Below are 21,556 nucleotides of genomic sequence, written 5' to 3'. Positions count from 1 at the left end.
AAGTCGTGTATGCCACCGATGCGGGTCGGGTAGACAGGCCGTTTGTTGCGTGAGCAGTGGTGGCGCCGCCGCCGCCGCCGTCGTCGTCGTCGTCGTCGTAGAGGGAAATGACAGAGATGGGGGCAGAGTGGGAGACGGGAGAAGAGAGGGATGTCGAGTCCCAGCAATGCGAATGCGTCGGAGTGCCGGATGATGTCGGGGTAGGCGTCGGAGCCGCCGACGTGGTGAGAGGTGCACGATGGCAAGATGAAGGTGGCGGCGGCCAAGGCGAGTTGTGAGAAAGGGATGAGGCGCGGACGGGCATGCGAGAGCGCGTGCCGGGCGAGGGTGAAGATGGCGGCGCATTGAGTGCGTGAGACGTGGATTGCGCGTGAGATGCAGCAGCAGCAGCGGCAGCGACATTGTCCGTCGCGTCAGCCAAATCAGCGAGTCCGGGGTAGGGATGGGCAGCGGACATGCGGACATGGCAATCAGTTTGCAGTGCCGGTGTTTTTCCCATTGGGCCGGAGTTGGGTGGCGTTGGTGGAGGCGGTGGCGGATGAGGAAAGGAGGAGATGGCGGATTGCAACGTGTCGGTGCCAGTGGAAGCAGGTCGACCATGACGCGTCGTCGTCGTCGTCGTCGTCGTCGTCGTCATCATCATCGAGTTGATGAATTTGCGTTTGAGTGAGATGGAAGCCGGGGCGCGCGAATCGGGACGTCGATGTTGGTGGTGAGCGTGGCGCGAGTTGGACATCGACGTTGCCGCAGCATCATCGTGTGCAGGAGCGTCGGCGTCGAGGTTAGGGCGTGGCGAAGAGGAATCGGGAGGAGCAGGCCAGGTCAAGCCAGGTCCGTCGCGCATATCACAAGACATGACGATGTTGGGCGGAGAGGAAGATGCGCGAGTGCGACGGCGGCGAGTGTGAATTTGGGAGCAAGAGTCGATGGTTGCACATCGATGGGAGGAGCAAAAGCAAGAGCGAGAGCGAGAGCAAAGTGGTGATGGTTGTGTTGGAGCGAGCGCGCGATGGCAAAGCGCATCAGAAGACGTGTCGCACGCAGCAGCAGCAGCAGCAGCAGCAGCAGCAGCAGCAGCAGCAGCAGCAGCAGCAGCAGCAGCGGTTGGGGAGGGGGTAGAGAGAGAGTAGAGAGAAGGGTTGGGAGTGCAAGTCAGCGTCAGTGCAACTCTTTGCCAGCAGCACCAGACCCAGGTAGAGCGAAGGCGCATGTTTGCTTCAGCGCAATCGCAAAAGTGGTTGGGCGGCGAATGGGGACGCAAGTTGGTGCGGGCAAAAGCAGAGCACGCGATACGCGATCGATTCGGGCAAGCAAAAGCAATGCATGCGAGAGGGAGGGGAGGGGAGGGGAGGGAGGCACAGGCAGCACCCACGCGTTTGCCTCGCCCATCATTGCCCTCCCCTCTTTCGAGCCTATATGTAGCTGCTGCTGCTGCTGCTGCAAACATCATGAAGTCGGCGTCGACAGCGATCGAGCAACAGAGAGCAGCCATGCTGCTGCACGAGCAATGCAAAGGCATGACACTCGCAGTGTTCCACGCAGTCCTCAGTGTGCGGCGTGGGAACAACGCTGCTCCGGTCCTTTTCCTGCTCCATGGCACGCAGCTACATGTACATAATGTACATGTAAACATGGGCTGGGAGGGAACAGAACAGAGCAGCGCAGCGCCCATTTCTGACCAGTAGCGAACGATGGGTGCAACACCCCGCGCAGAATCGCGGCACTTGGTCCAATATTTGCGATGAGACCAATCAAACGTCGGTCATCAGGACTCGATCTTGCAAGGTTGTGCGCTGAGCAAGCATGCAGCGGCTCTTGCGAAGGGCTATATGCACCAATGCGCCGCGAGCGCAGACCTCCAAAGGGCATGCAAGACTGTCTCGCATGCAAATTAGAGCATTTGCGCTAGCTGGGCATTAATTTCATTGCCCAATCATAGCCCTGACTCAGCGACCACGAAGCCCAGTAGAGCAGGACAGTCACAGTCGCGTGAGTCACGAGTCTGACACCATGTATAGTGACGATCGCCGCGCGACGCGCTCGCTACTCGCCATCGCTGCGTGCATGCACGATGGGAATCGAATTCTCGACTGTGACTGCGCTGCGGCTGTATACAGCGCCATAACGTCTCATCCTCCCCATGCAGCGCTCGCGATGTTCGTCAAGTCTCGAACGTCGTCTTGCTTCGGCTCCATACATGCCCGGCCGCACCTCTCCCTGCTATAGCACTGCATGCAAACGGCTCCCGAACAAAAAACGCTGGTCTGCATGCCTCTGAACGTCTGCGCGCAATCCGATGCGACGGCAGCACCATGCAGCTATAGAAGTCGCGATCATGAACCCATGGAGCAAAAAGCGCAGCCACCGATGGAATGCCTGCCTGCCTGCCTGCCTGCCTGCCTGCCTGCCTGCCTGCCTGCCTGCTTGCTTTCCGCCAATCGATTTCGCGTGCGTCGTGCGCATTCGTGATGCCCATGCATGAAGCAATAACGCTCCCAAACAGCAGCACGTGCGCCATACGGCCGTCCGCCCAGCACAGCAGCTCCTCCTCCTCCACGAGGCAAGCGCGCTCTCCTTGTCCGCCCAAGTCCGTGCTAGATTGCGATCGAGCTCCTCGGAGCCCATAGCTGCGTGTCCGTCTTGCCTAGCTACAGCTGCTCAATTCATTGAACAGCAGCAATTCGGCAAGCATCGTAGCCATTCATATACCGAGCTAAAATTCCAAATCCGGCTCGATCCGTCTTATTTGGGCTCCGATGAGCAAGAATTGGCTGCGTCCGCGCCAGCTAGCTACGCCTTGCACATGGCGGCATGCACCGATCGAGCATCAGCTACAGCTACAGCTATAGCCCGCCCGGCCTTTTGATTCGGATTCACGATTGTGATTGCAATTCCGAATTCACATTTGCTCGCATGGGCCCCGTTGCGCATTATGCATGCGCACCGCTCTGTTCCACTCTTTCTGACTTCTCTACGTGACTCTTGACTGCTATGGGGCATCGCGTTTTGCGCAAAGAAATGCAGCGCACACCTCTGCCCTGCCCTGCTCTGCTCCCCATGCAGACGTTTCGAAAAAGGCAGCAAAACGTCCCCCGCCCGCCCTCACGCCGTGTCCAAGGCTGCTATTCGCGAAAGCCCGAATGCCGCGCCTACCGACCCCACTTCTCTCCCTTTCGAATGCTGATCCTAGCTCATGCATGCCCCCCCAACTTGACTACGTTTTGCACCACCGCGCGCATGCCGGAATGTATCGCTTGGGAAATGACGTACTCACACATGATGAGCAACCAGAAGAGGCTCGCAATGGGGAGGTGCTCGCTGATTACGAATAGGTCGCGAGCCAAGAATCTCCCCACCAAGTCCCAAGTAATCTATCGGGAGCTGGGAATCCCGATTCGTGATTGCGAATTATTTCTCCCCCCCCCAACACCCGGCGCGCCGTCGCGTGAGCCGCCGCGTGATCTCCGTTCCGCCAAGTTTCGAATGTGCGAGGGGGGGCGCTGATGATCTCCCCCGATGCCTATCCGATTCGATCGATGTTTATGGGGGGCTCTGCTGACTGTTGCTGATTCCTCCGGTAGACCGCGCTACGTGTTGACAGCGCTCGAAATCTCGTCGGATCGATGCGCCCGCGAGCGCACTTGTGGGGGAAACTTCGTGAACCCTAGCTTGCACCCCCTTTTTGTTATGAATGCCCCCCCCTTTCTTTCTTGCCTTTTCCCCAGCTTTGTCGAACTTGCCTCGTTGTCTTCCTGTAAAGTTGCCAGCTTGCCTTACCCCGACTCGATGCTCTGGGAGAAAGTGCAAGGAGCGAGGACTCGTCGAGAACAAAGACGTCGTTGGAAAGTTGTAGACGATCGTGCGGCGTGCCCACGCAAAAAGGAGGGTGCGAACACGAGAGGAGAGGAGAGGAGAGGAGACGAGGGTGCAGAATACAAGGTCGCAGTCGACAGTGCGAGGTGCAGTCGTGAGTTGCGAGGTGCGCGGCAAATCGATGGTTCGACGTGTGTGTTCGATGAAGCGTCAAGTGTGATGAGCCCAAAACGGCTGGCTAAGTCGACAAAGTCTTGGTCCTGAAGTTCCCTCGAAGTGCCGAGACGAGGGTGTGTGTGTGTGTGTGTGTGTGTGTGTGTGTGTGTGTGTGTGTGTGTGTGTGTGTGTGTGCTGATTTGCGGGAGGGGACCGACCCCGTTGGCGCGCGCGCGCCTTCACTTGACTCACACTGAGTTGTATGGCTGGCTAGCTGGCTCACACTCGACCCGTCCCTGACCCGCCCTTGTCATTCATTCATGATTCCCGGGGGCAACGTGAAATGCGCGCACGGTGCTGTGCTGTGCGATGCTGTGCGGTGCGGTGCTGTGCGGTGCGGTGCTTCGCTTGTGCATGGCACGGCGTACCGCGAGCGGTCTTCCACTGCGGTAGACATGCATGCAGGATCACAAATACGCTAGGAGCAAGAGCCAAAAAGGTAGGCAGGCGGGCAGGCGGGCAGGCGGGCAGGCGGGCAGGCAGGCAGGCAGGCAGGCAGGCAGGCAAGCGGCGAGCCAGCGAGCCAGCGAGAGAAACGCACTCTGACTGCACGCACAGTCGAGTCGTGAGTGCAACGCAATGACCATGCACTCGTGACTCTTGACTGTGAGCGCAGTCGGAGTGCCGCGCGGTGCCGCGCGACTACAAAGACTCATGGGACAGGCCAGGGCAGTCAGTCAAAGGGCCGGCGCGCGCGAGTCAAGAGTTGCATTCGGCAAGTGCGGCCAGCAAAGCTCGAAAAGAAGAACTCGAGGCGGAGGCGGGGGCGAGGAGGGTAACGTGAATGCAATCGTGGATAAGACGTGCAGTGCAGTGCAGCACGCCATGCAGCGAGCGGGAGGGCGCCTGTCAAGCCTTGCCTCAGCCTTGCAGGAGCTAGGCGACAGAACTCACGACTGACAGAAGAGTGTAGGGTGCATTCGTGATCATCGTCAGGGCTCGCGGTAGCGTGCAGCATTCAAGCCAGCTGGCGCGATCGAAGCACCATAGCAGCGACATGCAGCAAACCCCCGGCTTGCGACTCTTATGACTACTTCTACGACTACTTCTACATCTCACGACTACCGTACTGCATGTCAGCAGCTACAGTATATGAGATTTAGCAGTTGTGAGTCTTGAGTGCGAGTGCGACCAGAAAGGGATCCGGTTGCATGCTTATACGGTAGCAAGGCGCGCGAACCAAGCAGCAGCAGCAGCCAGCCAGCGCACGTCCCAACCCGCGCCGCTCCTTGTAGCCCCCGCGCAACATCAGCGAGTAGCTTAGCATATATATTCTTGATTGATTGCAATCACGAATCACAAACCCCGTTCAATCCAAGTCAAAGTCGTGAGTCCTCATGCACCTGACGATGATGCGTGCGTGGACTTGATACACCGCGTCGCATTTCATGGGGTTATTCGCCTCAGACCCCGCGCTTCTTCCTGCATTACAACAAGCGCAAGTCACGAGTCGATCGTGATCGCGATGAGCGTGCTCTTAGTTGCATCGTTTCTTGCCCCCCCCCCCGGGCCTACTGATGCCCGCAAAGCATAATATGCGGCCCCACCAGCGGTCTTTTGAGTACATAAGCTCTGAGCTACGCGATGGCGTCTGCTCCATGCAGCAAGCTGCTGCATGATCGACATGAGCGGGCAGGCAGGCAGGCAGGCAGGCAGGCGATCATGCAGCGCGAATCAGCGCCCAGCAGCGCCCCCCCCCCCCCATGCCTCTCCTGCCACGCCCTCGCCCTTTGTGAGCCGCTGCAAGTTTCAGCATACGAGAAGAAGCATACCAATTTGGGTCTGCGAAGATGATCTTGGGTATCAATTAGATTCGTTGACTTTTACTGCCCGCCCAATCAGTGAATCATGTTCCAAGAAAGCTGACAGCTTCAAAGTCGCGCTTTCGCTTCGCCAACAGCTATCACGAACTATGAAAGTTTCGAATTGTGAATGCCTACCCCAGAGAGAGAGGGAGAGAGATAGATGCATGCGAGTCCTTGGAAAATTTTGAATGACAAAAAGTGAAGCTTGAAAACTCAATCAATCACTTTTATCGACGAGGTGCAAATGCTTGAACTCGTCAACCGTGTAGGTACCGGTACACACAAAGAGCTTGCTGCTGCTGATGCTGCTGCTGCTGCTGCTGCGTCTCTTCGAACTCCACGCAAGTCATGCATGCTCCCACACACGGCAACAGCTCCTCGTGAAGCCGAGGGAGGGCTGGAAATAGATCCGCGATCGCATTCGACAAGGGGTCCTGGCTGGTGTTCATTCTTTTGGCCTCCAAGCACACCGCACACCACCTCCATCCATCCATGCGTGCGTGCAGCCTCCTCTCGTCTCGTCTCGTCTCGTCTCGTCGCACTCGACACTCTGACTCGGCAAACATGACAGCTTGCAATTATAGCCCTCTTTCGACTTCGGCGTAAAAGTCGTGTGTTTGCGAGACAACGGCATCGCGCTGGGCTGCGCTGCGCTGCGATTGACTTTGGCTTTACGAGTTTCCGAGAAAAGTGCGTGTGGTCTGCAACGTCGTGGCAGCGAGGCGGTAAAGTGCGTCGCTGCTACCTACCCTCAACTCCACAGCCCCTCGCCCTCGATCTACCTCTTACGTACTGCGAACCACAAAGCTATGCAGGCCATCCTGGCCCCCACACCCACACCCGATCCGCTCACACACGCCCCTAGATGAGAGCATCGGCGTGCGAACGTGAAGTAATAGATATGTAGACAGGAGACCAAGAGTGCGCGTCGACGAGATATGAGAGGAGAAGCTTAGACTACATGTTGGATGTGACGTACGTCTCTTAGCAGAGATGCGATTTTGCGTGCTCGAATTCTGGGATGAGGGGTGAGTTGCGCGCGCACGGAAGAGACGGGGAGAGTGGAGGCTGTGAGGCTGTGGAGAGCGGGGTGCGGAGCGCGGCTGCGTTCGTGAGCAAGTGTGAGCGGTATGAGTTTGGGGTGAGAGCAGAAATGCGAGAAGGTCCCGATTGAGCGATTGTCCGTAGTAGATGCAGATGTGGAAGATGAGCCTCATGGAGTAGAGACAAATCTCTTGGAGCTTGGCTCGCTTCTTGGACAGTCGAATTGGCCGTCGTTGAGGCGCATCGCCAGGTGTTCAAAATGGCCCCCTAGCAGCATAGCGCGTACCGCAAGCAGAGTGAGAGTTGCTAGTGCACGGGCATCGGCAGCATGGTCGACACCTGGTAGGTGCAGTGCTAGAGGGCAGTGATTCCCTCAGAGAATGAGCCAAGTGCCTGCTCCGAGCAGAGCGACGGTAGAGATGCCAGCAGCAGCATACAGCCTATTCGCCGCAGCGATATAACCATCGTTGGGTCCCACCGCATTACTGCCCGTGCCAGCAGTGCCAGCAGGTGCGGGCGCCGCTTGGGTTCCGGCCAGCGCACCAGTGGTAAAGACTGGAGCGGTGGGAAAGTTGGCTTGGGTGGTAGTGGTTTGAGTAGCGTTGGTGTTTGTAGAATTGCCCGATGTGGTACCGTTGCCGTTGGCTGGCGTCGTGTTATTGCCCGTGGGTTGTGCTGCGAGTCACGAGTGCAAGAGGAGTAGCGTTCGATGTCAGCTGAAGCTGTTGAGTTCGCGCTGCTGGGTACAGGGATCCTTAGTGGTGAAGCCTCTGTGAGGCCGCCCTTTGTTCTGAGCGAGCTCGCGTCTCTCACAACTTCCACTCTTGCGCACAATGAGCGTCGCCTGTTCCCGCGCCACACATACAGTCGACCCGTTCCATGCTGACATTCTACTCGATCACTCACGCGCGTTGCTGCTGCTACCCGAGCTGGGAGCCTGACTGGAATTGGACTGTGGCTGATTGGTGCTTTGCGCTTGCACGATGACCACTGCGACGAGGAAGGAACAGATCAAGGCTAGTGCTTGCGTGCGATCAACGACGCGCATCTTGACTCGCGTGTCGCGTGTGCGAGAGGTCGCAGGTTATGCTTAGCTGTTCAGGTCGCTGTGAAGCTCAAGCCGTCGAGGGCCAGGGATGGACGTGTGCGCGCCGCTGAGACGGGTTCAAGTCGTAGGGACGTACGTGGTGCGAGGTGCGAGGTGCGAGGGGCGTGTCAAGTGTGCCAGCAGTCGGCTTGCGCAGTCCGATTAGCTGGGATGGGATGGCGCGAGCGAAGCAATGGCCGCAAGCGGTGTTCGACAGGGATGCGGTAGTAAGGAGGATGAATTCAAGGGATCAAGCAGCAGCAGCAAGCAAACACATTCATCAAAGTCTTGACCTGACTTGGGCACAGCGCGCAAGCATCCACGCCACGCGCGGGCTCACCCTTCAGTCACACAGCTAGTCTGCGGTGAGTGATCAATAGTATTAGCAGCTATATAGCCAAGCTCAGCCTCGGCATTCCGTGCCCTGCAGCGCTCATCGCGCGCGACTAACTCAAGACTCGACTCGAATCCCTGACAGCCGCGGCGCGCGCACGCCTAGCTGCCGCGGGGCACGTATATTAGATTCACGATTATATATATATATGTGTGTGCGCCTGACTTCCACATTGTGATTCTTGGTTGGCGTTCAGAATTCATCTCTGCCACATGATCTCAAGTCAAACATCGGAACCGACGAAATGCAATGCTTTCCTTTTGTGTTCGCGTGTTTTGAGGTGGGCGCTTTAATTCTACTTTCAATCTTGAATCCCGCATATCTCCACAAGGGGCATCCCAGGGATCACGTGACTCTTGCCGCTCCAGCCGAACTTTTTTTGTCAAACTCGCGAATCGTGATTTACATGGGTTTGTGTATGCACCCGCATACATTCAAAATTGCACGCATATACGCCCCTTGACCACCTCCCACTAAACCCACCCTCGCTTCACAGTGCTGGCCTCTGCTACTCTATCCCATCCCAAAGCAGCGCAGCATGGCCACGCTGATACCAGCACGCACAGCTAAGCGCCAACGGCTGGCAGACGAAGCCTCTGCGCGCGAATCCCAAGCGCTGGCAGCATCGGGCAAGCACGGCCCTTCGTCCAAGTCGATCGTCATTCAATTCAGATCGGGGCAAGATGGAGAGGATTTGGGCAATCATATCCTATTGCCAGCTGATACAACCGCAAAGCAGCTGGAATTGGTGGTCAACAGACTGAGGAGAGAGTTTGGTAAGAAGGCGGGGGAAGAGGAAGAGGAGGAGGAGGACGTACCGTATGCTTTCCACGTCAATCTGCCGGATGTCGCGGCGCAGGTCGGGGATGATGGCGGCAAGGTCACGAGCAATCAGCGCATACAAATACACAAGTCGATCGTAGAGGATGTGCTGTCCAGCTGGCAATCTCAAAAACTGGGATTGAGCACAGAGGACGTCTTGCAAGTCATTTTTCAACCTCAGGCAGTCTTTCGCGTCAGACCCGTCACTCGATGCAGCAGCACCCTCTCTGGTCACTCTTCGCCCATCCTCTGCAGCACCTTTTCACCTTCCTCCAAACTGCTATGCACAGGCGCGGGAGATAAGAGTGCGCGCATCTGGGACATTGACTCGGAGCTTCCCCTGCACGCCTTGACTGGACACAGCGGGTGGGTGCTCTGCGCAGAGTGGGAAGGCAGAGAGAGGAGGTTGGCGACAGGAGATATGAGCGGCGATGTGTGGGTGTGGGATGCCATGGATGCAAGCGATGGAAAGGTGGGCCGCAGAGCTTGGGGGGCAGCTGCTAGATCCAAGGAGAGCGTCGCGGCAGAGAGCGCGGAGCAGCAGCAGCAGCAGCAGGAGAAAGATGAGGAGCAGAAGGGCAGACCCACAGTGGCGGAGAGGCGATTAGCCAGAGCATCTGGTCCAAAGGGACGAGCATTCAAGGGCCACACCAAATGGATCACTTCGTTGGCCTGGGAGCCGATTCACCGCAACACCACTTCACCTCGTCTCGCATCCTCCTCCAAGGATGGCACTGTGCGAGTATGGAACGTGTCGAATCGCACACTCTGCTTTGCGCTGGGAGGACACAGTGCTAGCGTCAATGTGGTCAGATGGGGCGGTGAGGGTGCCTTGTATACTGCCTCGAGCGATAGAACGGTCAAGGTGTGGAACGATCAGACGGGTCAGCTGATCAGGACGCTCAACGATCATGCGCACTGGGTCAACACGCTGGCACTAAGCACCGATCACACGCTCAGGACTGGTCCCTTTGACCACACTGGCTCTTTCGCCAAACCTTCACCTAGCGCTGTTCAGGCTGCACAGACGAGGCTGAAGGAGCAGCGAGCTAGGAGTGCCGCTGATATCGTTGGTGCACCCGATGCAGGGCAATACACAGAGCTCGACTTGGCAGCGCAAGCCTCTGCGCAGACTCGCTACGATGCATCGACATCGAACAACAAGTTTGAGCGCGCCATCAGTGGCTCGGATGATCACACGCTGTTTCTCTGGCCGCCTCAAATCTCCGGAGACGTCTCCTTGGGCGCTGAAGGCGGCGCTACTCCCAAACGACCATTGTCCCGCTTCACAGGCCATCAAAAGACGGTGAATCACGTAGCCTTTTCTCCAGACGCAAGGCTGATCGCCTCTGCTTCCTTTGACAACTCGATCAAGGTGTGGGATGGCAAGACGGGCAAGTTCGTAGCCACGCTTAGAGGTCACGTTTCCAGCGTGTACAGGATCGCTTGGAGCGCCGACAGCAGGATTCTCGTCAGCGCTTCCAAAGATTCCACGCTAAAGTTGTGGGACCTCAAGACGTTCAAGGTGGGTTGATTGTGTACAAGTGCGCTGCACAGCGTGCTGACTTTTCTCGCCACTTTTTGACCCACAGATTCGAGTAGATCTGCCTGGTCACGAGGATGAGGTGTATTGCGTGGACTTTGCAGCGGACAAGGTTGTCAGCGGCGGTCGCGATCGTGTAGTCAAAATTTGGCGTAATTGATTTGCACACAGGGTTGGATGGTAATCGCTCATCATGCGTGAAATTGCCTGGGCTTCGGAAAGATTCTTCGCAAATAAGCGGTTGGGTATTGTACATCTATACGTCGTGCGTGGTTCAGCTTGGGCATGTGTCGTTATTCTCAGGGTGTCTCTGCGTGGCTAATGATATCTGAATTTGGGATGGGCAGTGACGCGCAAGCCCACGTATCCGAGGACAGCGACGAAGGCAGCGATGGCGCACAAGAAACCGACGCACTCGCCAATGGTGAACGTCTGCAGGTTGTACTGCTGCAAAACCTGCTCGCCCGTGCTGTAGCACTGTCCCCCAGCACCCGCATTGCCGCAAGAGAATTGTGCGCCTGCAAATTCGTTTTGGGCCAGGGCCATGTAGGTGTAGGTGATGGGCGAGATCCATCGAAGCCAGACGAACCAGGGAGGAGGAGATGGGAGCAGGTTACCGCCAAAGAGGAGGAAAATGACGCTGATGAGTGGAGCGATGATGTTTGCAAGCTCAATTGTTGGCGATACGCTTCCGATGAACAGACCCAGACCTGCGACAGGGTGTCCGGCGCATGTCAGCGCGGGGGGGGGGGGGGGGCAGACATGAAAAGCGATTACGAGTGCACACGCGCTGCACTCACAAGTGGCTACGATGACTTGCATCAAGTTGAGAGCGACAAAAATGAAGAAGGAAGCCGCGCTAGGATTCAGGCCGCACATCCAATACAGCACCGCAAAAAAGGGGATGCGCTGAACGGCGTTGCTGGGAACCTCGATGAGCATCTTGGACATGTAGAAGCTCGATGTTCGGTAGGTGCCTGCCGAGCGCTCTCGCTTCATCACAGCTCTCTGAAGCGCCAAGGGAGCTAGCACTGGCAGAAATACGCTGAAAGTCGAGTTGATTGGGAGCTGTGCGCGTGTGTGAGGGGGAGAGAGAGAGAGGAAGAGGAGATGCGCGCGATGCGCACAATGTCTCGTCAGGCGCACTCAACAGGGGGGACGCACGCGATATCTGCTACCGTTGCACACTCACGAAGAACAAGACGCCGATGCGCGCGAGAACATCGCCTTGATCGTAGCCGAGTCGGAAGAATGCGAAACCAATGATGATGAGCAGGATGACCGTCTGGCCAACGACGGCAATGATGGTGGGCACGTCGCGAATGAGCTGCAGCCAATTGCGCTCGGTGAGAACGGCCAGCTCGGAGAGCCAAGAAGCAGGCCAATGACGATACATTTCGCCATCGCGAGCCAGATCAGCAGATGATCGCTTCGTTCCCGAAGCATCGGTCAGCGCGACCGCGGGCGTGGAGGCGCCGCTACGAGCGCGTTCGTGCCATGCGCTGATCAAGTGGTCTATGCGTTTGGCGCCCTCTGCTGTATTTCCTGGATTCTCTGCCAGAGTGATGTAGTGGTCCGCGGGGTTTGTTCCTTCTGGGACCTGATATCCGAGACCGTCGAACCATGCCAGCGTCTCTCGAGGAGGTCCCTCGTAGTAGACGCGGCCTTGAGCGAGCAGCTGGATGCGGTCGTAGAGACAGAGCAGCGCCCAAGATGGCTGATGGATCGTCATCAAGCAAGAAAGATTCTTTTCCTTGGTCGTATTGCGCAAATTCTCCACCACAGAGTGGGCGGCAAAGGCATCCAGACCCGACGTTGGCTCATCGAGCAGCAGCAGAGACACGTCGCTCACGAGTTCCTGGAGCGAGACGAAAAAAGGGAAGAGATGAGTCGGCCACTAGATGCAAACTTGCTCATGGTGCTTTTTGCCTGCTCACCACGCCAATGCTCGTTCTCTTGCGTTCCCCTCCGCTGATACCGCGGGTGCGCGCATCTCCGATTCTAGAGTCTCTGCACTTTTCCAACCTGAGCATGCGGATAATGTCTTCGACACGATCCATCTTCGTCTGACGATCGTACATGGAATCCGGCAGCCTCATCCTAGCAGAGTAGCTAATCTGCTCGTGCACCGTCAGCGTTCCAAACATCAAGTCATCTTGCTCCACAAAGCCGACGGTGCGCTTCCAAGTGGCAGGGTCGCGTGATTTGCCATTGAACAGCACTTGACCGTCGAGCTTGCCAAGTTTGGACAGGCGGGCAGACAAGACGTTTAAGAGTGTCGTCTTTCCAGCACCCGATGCGCCAAGGATGGCCACCATTTCGCCTCGTCGAACAGAGCCAGAGACATTGTCGAGCAGCCTGCGATGCCCGTCCGCCAAGTTCGTGGCAGTGAGCGCAGGCGTGACGGCTGGTGGTACGCCATCCGCCGATGATTCGCTTTTTTTGACCGACTTTTCCACATCCGTTGAAGCTGCGTTGGCTGAGCGTTGCCGCTCCTCCTCCTGCGCCTTTTGAGCCTGCGCTTTGAGCGTCTTGCGAGGGATGGGAATGTCGAATGTGAGATCATGCCAGCTGAGGCTGACATCGTTGGACGTCATGGTGTGCGTGTGTGTGTGTGCAAGGGCGAGTTTGTGTGCGCGCACGTGAGTGGCAGAGGAAGAGAGGCTCGCTAGAGATAGGCTGCGCGGTGGCGTCGGCACAAAGCTGGCGCGCTTGTTGTTGCAGCACGTAAGCCCACAAGAACCACGAAGCAAGTCGTGGGCTTTATATATTTTGAGGAACCTGCGCAACTGCGACGGGATAGGACGTGCAAATGATGTAAGGGCTCACGTCGGAAGACTCTTCTGCTTCCAGCCAGGTCATCCATCCATCCATCACGGCCTGATTGCACGTCTCCGTCGCGCAGCGGAACAGCCAAGAGCATAAGCGGCGTCGTACGTGCGGCTGACTCAGTCGATCGCAACAGCGCCCCGATCCGCTTTTCACATCGAGTTCCATCGGATTTGGACGCCAGAGAACCAAAACTCAGCCATTGGGCGGCCCGCGGCGGGCACGCGTAGTGCCCCGGTCATGATGCATGCAGGAACATCGTGGCGCTCGATTTGCCTCGATGATGGTTCGTTGCGTTTGACGCGCGGCTTGCCGGCATGCGTCGTCCCTTCGGCATGCCGCTGCTGACCCAGCGTGCCGCGGAGCCTTGGCAAGCCGGACTTGTTGCGGCGCGTGATCCACGCTCACACTTGATCGTCGCTAAAGAGACGTCGAAACGTGATCAAGATGATTGCAGCGAAAGGGGCGAGGATTGTGCGATGAAGCTTAGTCATGATATACAACAAGGTACGTGCACGCGATCAAGGGGGAGCGCCAGGAGGGGGTTGGGAAGGGTTGGGAGTGGTACCATTGGCTGGCACAGCGCCCCTCATGAGGTCATTCCACCACTCATCGCTGAGCGAGACGAGCGAGTCGAGCACTTCGAAACCCCGGACATCCCTCCAATCTGCCACGCCGCCAAACCCAGATGGAGTCTGTTGCTCCACCAGCGCAGGACCGGGAAACGAGTCAAAAGAGACACCACTGTCCGAGCCGAAACCTGGCGTGGAGAGCATTGGCGCTTGTGCGGAAGATTGCGCTGTGTAGTCGATGGGTCTGGCGGCCGCAGAAGGAGTGGACAAGGTGGTGGGCTGTTGGTTGATTTTGAACGTATCGATCAGGGTGGAAATGCGCTGCGATGTCTCCTGACCCAGAGGGCTACCGCGTAGATCTGGAAGCAGATGCAACAAGCGCAAAATGTCTGGCGCGAGTTGTCGCAAGTGCTCGGCGACCGATGCTTGCTGCCCACCGGATCCGCCGGCAGACTTGCTCGTGTCAAGACCGTCGCTAGGTAAGCAGTAATCTGATCGCTCACTGTTCTGGACGCCATTGATGAACTTTGCCAACGAGGCTTGTGGATTGGAGTTGGTCTGGTTGAAACCGACAAAAATCTTGGCCAGGCGACCAGATGTACCTTTTGCCTCCTGACCCAACCGGGTGGCGCCCAGCAAAGGAATCGCTAGCGTGGTAGCGGCATTGAAGAAGGAATACGCAGCCCAGGATCCAAAGTATACTGCGCGCTTGCAGGACAGCAAAGTGCGCGTCACTTCGATGCTGCGGACCACCGCTTCGGCATTCGCTACAGCCAGGCCCTGCATCTTGAGGTGTATGGGGGAAGCGCCTTCTTCGTACACGTGTTCTGTGACCCAGGGGCTCAGAATGCCAGTGATGAGCGATCTGGCGCCGGTAAACGCGATGGCTGCTTGACTCGCCCTTCGGCAAGCGTGAAAGTCGTTGCCATCCAGTGTGTAGAGCTGCTGCATGAATTGCGGCAGCTCGTCCTTCCACGTAGAAACCTCTTCATACAGCGCCAAGCCCTGGTGAAGCAGCGACTCGCGTTTGTGTTCGGACCCGCGGCGAGCAGCGGATGCGGAAGTCGAAGCCGAGTCCGACGGAGAGCTGTCGTTGCTGACCGATGCTCGCCACGCAGTGACGGCTGAGAGGTAGCTGCCAATGTCGGGTGTGATGGCGGAAACGGATATCATCAATTCGCCAAATTTTGCCACATCGTCGTCTTCATCGTCCGCCTTGAGCCTGAACACGCGAGGCACGTTGCGCGCAGGTGCTCGCAACACGATCGGCTCTTCCTGCGACAGGGCTGCATCCCGGTGGGCGCGGAAGGGGCGCGTCAGATGGCCAGTCTTCCAGCGTGGATGTTGAACTTTGACGTGTTCCTTGCGCAGCTCGATCGGCGACGGCACAGGCACGTAGATGCTTGCCCACCTGCGAAGGTGTATGTATGCGCGCGTGTGAGCAGTGGAAGCGCTGCGGTGGAAGAGAAGCGCGACTCACCTCTCGCAGATCAAAATGTGCCAAGCTACTCGTCGAGCAGTCTGTCGCTCGAGATCATCAAACCTGGACCAGGCGAGCGAGGATTCGTCCATGAAGCCCGAGCGCTGCATGGAAGCGCGAATGACCTTTTTCGAAAGAGCGCCAAGCTCCGCTTTTCGCCTGCCTGCTATGCGCATAAATTCTGCCACCAGGGCATACACGATGAGATTGTCCAGCAGCTCGGGATCGTCCGGCCTATTGACGTGCGGAGCCGGCTGCTCGTGGCTCTTGACAAATTCGCACAAAAAGTCGAGCAACGGCTTTTGCAAGACGACCGGAGGCGCACTGAGCTCGTAGTAGACGTGCGGCGTCTCGTCTAGGAGCACGCAGCTGACGGTGAGGAGTCCAGCTAGGATGGCAACCTCTACCTGTCTCACTCGGCAGCCATACACTAATCTGGACCAAATGGGCAAAATCCACTGCCACGTCACGCAATTCACCAGCCACTCGGGCTGCGCAACGGAAGAGTAGGCCTCAGCCGCGAGAGTACGACCTTACTCAAGCCATAAAACGCTCGTGACTCACCTCTTGCATGACGTACTCTAGGAGCACCTCGCAATCGCTCTGCGATGGAAAAATGGTTCGCACGAGAGCTTGCAGCTTAGCGTCTCGCGGTGGCAGAGGGTTGGGATGTTGTCTAGCAGGCAGGTGGCCTTGGACCATGTCGTCCACTGGAGATGCTCGTTGCTGCTGCTGCTGCTGCTGCTGCTCGCTCTGACGTTGTCTCTCCACCAGCCTATTCCTGAGCCTGTCCATTTCCTCTCGAAGCTTGTCCATTTGCTCGATCACATCTTCGTGACCCACTGCTTCCGAGCTCTGCACTCCAGCTGCGCGCGAGCCAGAATCCCTTCGCGCTCGCTTGTTGCTGGTGCCTGTTTGCTGCAACGTCGCTGCCAACGCGTGCGGCAAACGGGATTGCTTGGCTCCAGCTCGACTTGTAGACGCTGTGGGCGGTTGGCACGCGTCGGTCGTGGCGTGCGTGACGCAGGACGAGCAAGGCTGCGCGGGGGGGGGCGTGCACAACAACAGATCGGTGAGTTGAGCAGGTTGTATGCGCTGAAAAGGCTTGATGCGGAGCCTTCGATCCCACTCACCGAGCCCTCATCGCACTTGGATTTGCGTTTGCGACTATTTGGGGCAATATCAAGCGAGAGAGCGTGTCACGTTGAGCTGCTTGAAATGCTGCCGCTGCAGATGGTCAGGCGGGGTTGGCCCCTCGCCATTCGCGTCGAGCCAGACTCACCAGGGTGCGCAGCTCAAGCGTGCCCTGCCAGCCGGTTGACTTTCAGGAAGCATTGCAGATCCGTTTGAATACGGGATGTGGCATTCGACTGGCTCGATTGGAGAGTCGCGAGTAAGCGAGTGAGTGTGCGTATGGGAAGCAAGACGAGATCGGCGCTGCTGCCGCCAGTTTGGGGTCCAAGTCGTGCTCTCCGCATCATGGCGGAGGATGACGACCGCTCCTGCAAGTCAATCTCACGCGTGCGCACGCGAAATTTGACCGCGCACATGCATGTATAGAAGCGTGGGCGCAAAGCTAAGCGTGGCGTGCACCGCTCAGATTGCCTGACCCTCCTTCGATCGAGCTTTCATGCAGCTTTGTCACGCAGGCCCCAAATGGCGGCAGCAGAGTAGTCTCGAGTCAGAGTGTGAGTGTGAGTGTGAGTGTGATGAGTCACAGTCTTGAGTGTGAGTGTGATGAGTCACAGTCTTGAGTGTGAGTACTATTCTTGTTTCGTGACTAGCAGTCACGTGAGCAGCGAGGTGAGCAGTGCGTCGTGCTGTACCACGAGTCCACGGGAATATTCACAGGAGGTATCCTTAGTGCTGTGCTAAAGCTGCCACAGTGATGTGCGAGCAAGGGATGATATGAAGACAACAAAGTGCGGTCTAGATGTAAAATTACAGATGAAAGGAGCCTGGCTCAACGAGCTTCGTAACCGTCGGATGGTGCTGTGCCCCTCGCCACCTCAAGACTCTCCTCTTGACTCGCGATGGTCCGTTTCCTCCCTCTCCTCTTGCGAGATAACGCTGTCAAAGAGCAGCTGCGTGCAGAGCTCGTCTGCGTTGCGCAAGTCACCGTCAGCGTTCGAAAATTGAAGAGCGGCTCGACGCGCCGACACTCACAAGATGTGGGGACGTGATCTCGAATCATCGATCTGGCAAAGATGGGCTCCGCAAATCGCTTCTCGACGTCTTCGCATTGTCGCAAGACGACTCGATGCGCCTCGGACTGCTGTTTATCCGCCGCCTCGGGTCCGCGCATCGACGTGGATCCGCCGCGCGTCTTTGGCGTGACGTAAACGGCCCAAGCTTCGATGCAAAGCACCTGGCCCGGAGGAACGAGCTTGAGGGAAGACATGTCCGCGCGCATCGTCTTTATGAGCGACCACAGCCAATCTGTCAAATCTCCGTCCGTACTGTCGGTAGGCGCGCTCGTCGCTTCTTCTGGCTCGACGGTCAAACGAGGGTCCTTGTAGCCGGGATCACCAGCTCTGTTGCGCGGTCTGCCAGCAGCGAGCTCTTTCAGCTCCAGCTCTTGCTCTCGTTCGTGGAGAGGCACGTCCGTAGGCCGAGGCGTAGCGTCTATCGCAGGTGCTCCCTGTGCATTCGACGTCGGAACATCGCCCTGGAGACGGCGACGCCGCTGGTACAGGCCGACGACTCGACCGAGCACCTCTTGGGCCATGGCTGATTCTTGCTCGTGACTCAACGACGCAGCAACGCGTTTCAGGTCGTGCAGAGTGCCGAGCGACAAGCAAGGCACAATATCAAACGCGTGCACCACGGATGTGATCAGACCTCGGCAGTAACGACTCAGATCTGGCGTCATGATGGCGGGTGGACCATATGCAAAGCAGTGGATAGGACGACCAGCTGGCAGACCAGAATCGAGGGACGTGACGAAAGGCGTATAGATGCGAGGATGACGGACGTCTGCGGCATCCTCTGGCCGAGCGAGCATGCGTTGTTGAAAAACGTCTGCTGGGGAGCTCCAATCGAGCGCGAGCATGGAGGTGACGCCTGCCCCTAGCGAGTGCCCTGTCAGCACGAGACCATAGTCTGGCCTGCTCTCGAGCGCCAGACGCAGCGTTTTGTGGACCGTGGTGCCAGGGGAGGCGAGGCGTCTGGCTGAAGCAGCCATGCCAGCGTGCACCTTGTAGACGTGATCCGGTCTGCCGCCATCCACCCAAGTATCTTCAAACTCGCACGTGAGATCTGTCAAGATGTCAGAGAGTCCCAACGTGCCTCTGCAGGTGAGAACGATGGCTTTCGAGACGTCGTCGATGCTGACGTAATTGACTACGGGTGGAATGTCGGGGCTATGGAAGGGCGCTTCGCCACCCTCGGTGTAAGAGCTGAGCAGGACGTGGTCTGTGGGAATGCCCACGTGGTGGCTGGGAGGGGGGGCAAGTCAGCGTCGCAATGCAAGCGTGCAGCAATGCGAGCGTGCAGCAGCGCATATTCTCACCAAAAGCTGTAGACGTTGGAATGGTGCTTCGTTGTATCGCCAAAGATGACGTCTGCTTCGCCAATCCCAAAGATTCGCATGAAATTCTTGCGGGCGCAGCATCATATGCGTCAGCAGATTTCGCCATTGCAGACGCTGCCGAGGGGTAACGCACCTGACCGTAGGCCGCACTTGCGTGGCGCATGAAACGCCGCAGATTGGTCACCAGATGCTGCTTTGGGAAGAGGGTATAAGAGGAGCCAGGCCCATACTCTTCTTCTCCTTGACGGGGAGTGCTGGAGGTCGTCGAGGTGTGTATGCGAGAGCTAAAGGACTGCACAGATGTAATCGACAGAGCTCGCGACCTTCGCTTCGATGCGGGAGGCTCGGGGAGCATCTTGTGCGCATCGTCTTGAAGGGCGTGGGAGTGGCCACTGCGTAATTTGGAATTTCCTCTAGGCGGCGCCTGAGGCTGCTGCCGCGAGTCTCGAAGCCCGCTTCTCGTGCGGTTCGACGAGGCTGAAAGTTGCACATTCGAGTCGCGCGAGTCCCGCTGACTCGACCGCGGTTGACTCTGATTCGTCGCAGCAGCTGTCTGCTCACCAGAGACGTGCAGTCCAAGACCGAGCGTTTTCGGCGCCTCGTCCTTTTGCACAGGAGTTGGCATTGCTTTCTTGCTCCGTGTGAAGGCGTCTTGCAAGCCAAATGTGGTCCTGGCTGACTTGCCTTGCTCAGCTCTGTGTTTGATGTGATCAAGTTGGGTTGCAGATCCGGACTTTGAGCTTGAAGCTTGCGACGGCGTGTCGCTGCTTGGACCTGCGACTAGTCCTTCATCTTGATCGTATTCGGTATCAAGACGTCGAATGACCCGCTTCCTCTGCGTCAGCTTGCGCGTCATTGTCTTGAGCGTCACTTGAAGTCGCTGACGTGCTTGATCCGGCTGCTCGAGCATGTCTGAGCGAGAGCGCGCGGCGATCGAAGCTGCTGGACCACCGTTCGGTTCCGTGGGGATGCGACCGTCATCCATCGCACTGTGCAGGAGCTCTACGACTTGCGAATTGTGAGCATCGTCCCCATCGCGATTCTCATTGGCGAAAGCGGCAGCAGCTCCACGAGGCGTGCTCAAAATCTGAGTCCAATCTTCTTCCTCTGCAATCTGTTGCTCCTCGCGCTCGCGCAGTGTCAAATCCCGCAAGTCATCCTCGACATCATCTCGTGTCACCTGAGGTCGACGCGCAGGAGACGCAGACTGACCCATCAAAGCCTTGAAAGGGCTCGCTTTGCGGAATCCGAAAGGCCCAGACTGAGCAGGCTTGGAAGCGCCTTGTTGAACCGTTGTGGTCGTTTCCACCACTTCCACAGTCTCTGTCGTAATCTCGAAAATTTCTTCTCGCGCTCCCTTTGGTCCTTGTCTCCTGACGACCTGCCGTACTGGAGCCTTTGACGCTGATGCAGGCTCCAGCACCACGCCCTTGCGCAGCCCCGCATCGTCCGCATTCGAAATGACGCGTTGGACGTCGCGGGGTAGCTGGCTCCGCTGCATCTTGGTGCGTCCCAAGACGGTCCCTGCGGTCGAAGCGACCGTGTCGTCATCGCTCTCACTCTGGCTGTCGCACTCGGCGCCGACCAGGAATTGCAAGTCGTGAGTGACAGAGTCGGTCTGTCTAGCTGCTTGGCGAGGAGACAAGCGCAGCGAGTCTGGGCGACGCGGTGAGGTCACATCCGTAAAGCAGGGCTCCTCAAAGCCAGTTCCGGAAAGCAAGGATGCGCGGGACAATCTGCGAGCAGCCATCTCTGGTCTCGGTGTCACATCACGAGAAAAGCGCCCCTTGATGGATGCAAGCAAGCCTTCGGTGGGTGGGGTCAGAGGCTCGGCGCTGGGAGGAGCAGGCAATGCTTTGGTGGTGTGCGGACTGGACTTGGCTTTGTTGAAGTTGCCTGGGCCAACGATCAAGGCGCTAGCTTTCCAGCCGCGATACTCTGCCTCTCCTAGCAGCGTGCAATCGTACAGCACGCGCATGCGGTGTGTATGCGCCGTTCTGCGATACGTTGCGTTTTGCACGACGGCAAATGTCGTCAAGGCCTTTGTCAGTGCTGCCAGACCCCACCAGTGACCGCCGGTGGCCGCTGCATACTCCTCGTCTGAGAGCAGCTCGCGACGTACAAGACCAATGAAGGATGCCAGCGCTCGACTCGTTTCGTTGGAGCCAAAGATGCCGTCGATGAGGCGCACCGACTCGTTTGCTGCGTTCAAGCCAGTCTTTAGGGACGCGTCGACGAGGTAGAATCCGGACATGGCAAAGAGTTCTGCCATGGTAAAGCTGGAGTGGATGAGGTAGATGCCCAGGCTGGAGTGCGTGCGGGTGGTGATCAGCAGAGTGCGTGCGGGGTGTGATCAGCAGAGTGCGTGCGGGGTGTGATCAGCAGAGTGCGTGCGGGGTGTGATCAGCAGAGTGCGTGC

At 57.7% G+C, this 21,556-nt stretch overlaps 6 protein-coding genes across 6 annotated transcripts in view; 2 read left to right on the top strand and 4 right to left on the bottom strand.

Annotated features, from left to right (window-relative positions):
• Positions 1–3,258: 3,258 nt before the first annotated feature.
• On the top strand, positions 3,259–4,227 carry IE81DRAFT_13564 (hypothetical protein). The gene has a single exon (XM_025510302.1). It carries the CDS (start codon positions 3,517–3,519, stop codon positions 4,075–4,077), a length of 561 nt encoding a protein of 186 aa, XP_025366831.1. The 5' UTR covers positions 3,259–3,516; the 3' UTR covers positions 4,078–4,227.
• A 2,282-nt stretch (positions 4,228–6,509) lies between these two features.
• Positions 6,510–7,320, bottom strand: IE81DRAFT_13543 (hypothetical protein). Its single transcript, XM_025510300.1, has one exon. The coding sequence runs from the start codon at positions 7,049–7,051 to the stop codon at positions 6,620–6,622; it is 432 nt and encodes a 143-aa protein (XP_025366830.1). The 5' UTR covers positions 7,052–7,320; the 3' UTR covers positions 6,510–6,619.
• A 1,493-nt stretch (positions 7,321–8,813) lies between these two features.
• IE81DRAFT_368904 (putative RSA4-WD-repeat protein) lies at positions 8,814–10,910 on the top strand. The gene is made up of 2 exons (XM_025517190.1): positions 8,814–10,706; positions 10,774–10,910. Exons 1-2 carry the CDS (start codon positions 8,898–8,900, stop codon positions 10,882–10,884), a joined length of 1,920 nt encoding a protein of 639 aa, XP_025366829.1. The 5' UTR covers positions 8,814–8,897; the 3' UTR covers positions 10,885–10,910.
• IE81DRAFT_306226 (hypothetical protein) lies at positions 10,901–13,694 on the bottom strand. Its single transcript, XM_025512342.1, has 4 exons — positions 12,662–13,694; positions 11,917–12,582; positions 11,525–11,792; positions 10,901–11,434 (listed from the first exon to the last, which is right to left on the bottom strand). The coding sequence occupies exons 1-4, from the start codon at positions 13,319–13,321 to the stop codon at positions 11,043–11,045; spliced, it is 1,986 nt and encodes a 661-aa protein (XP_025366828.1). The 5' UTR covers positions 13,322–13,694; the 3' UTR covers positions 10,901–11,042.
• A 721-nt stretch (positions 13,695–14,415) lies between these two features.
• IE81DRAFT_13498 (hypothetical protein) lies at positions 14,416–17,087 on the bottom strand. The gene is made up of 7 exons (XM_025510297.1): positions 16,888–17,087; positions 16,739–16,772; positions 16,170–16,643; positions 15,857–16,096; positions 15,606–15,751; positions 14,629–15,536; positions 14,416–14,554 (listed from the first exon to the last, which is right to left on the bottom strand). Exons 1-7 carry the CDS (start codon positions 16,938–16,940, stop codon positions 14,472–14,474), a joined length of 1,938 nt encoding a protein of 645 aa, XP_025366827.1. The 5' UTR covers positions 16,941–17,087; the 3' UTR covers positions 14,416–14,471.
• A 527-nt stretch (positions 17,088–17,614) lies between these two features.
• IE81DRAFT_368901 (hypothetical protein) overlaps positions 17,615–21,556 on the bottom strand; it is a gene marked incomplete at its 3' end in the record, with an annotated part of 6,428 nt that continues 2,486 nt past the window's right edge. The window contains exons 4-7 of the mRNA XM_025517189.1: positions 19,271–21,443; positions 19,117–19,202; positions 17,772–19,042; positions 17,615–17,706 (exon numbers count right to left, since the gene is read on the bottom strand). Coding sequence (XP_025366826.1) covers positions 17,615–17,706; positions 17,772–19,042; positions 19,117–19,202; positions 19,271–21,443 — 3,622 coding nt within the window. The remainder of the gene's footprint in view (positions 17,707–17,771; positions 19,043–19,116; positions 19,203–19,270; positions 21,444–21,556) is intronic.

Source organism: Ceraceosorus guamensis, assembly GCF_003144195.1.
Source record: "Ceraceosorus guamensis strain MCA 4658 unplaced genomic scaffold IE81scaffold_101, whole genome shotgun sequence".
Lineage (NCBI taxonomy): Eukaryota > Fungi > Basidiomycota > Exobasidiomycetes > Ceraceosorales > Ceraceosoraceae > Ceraceosorus > Ceraceosorus guamensis.
The sequence above is the reverse complement of the archived record's forward strand: the minus strand, read 5'-3'. Positions and strand labels throughout refer to the sequence as shown.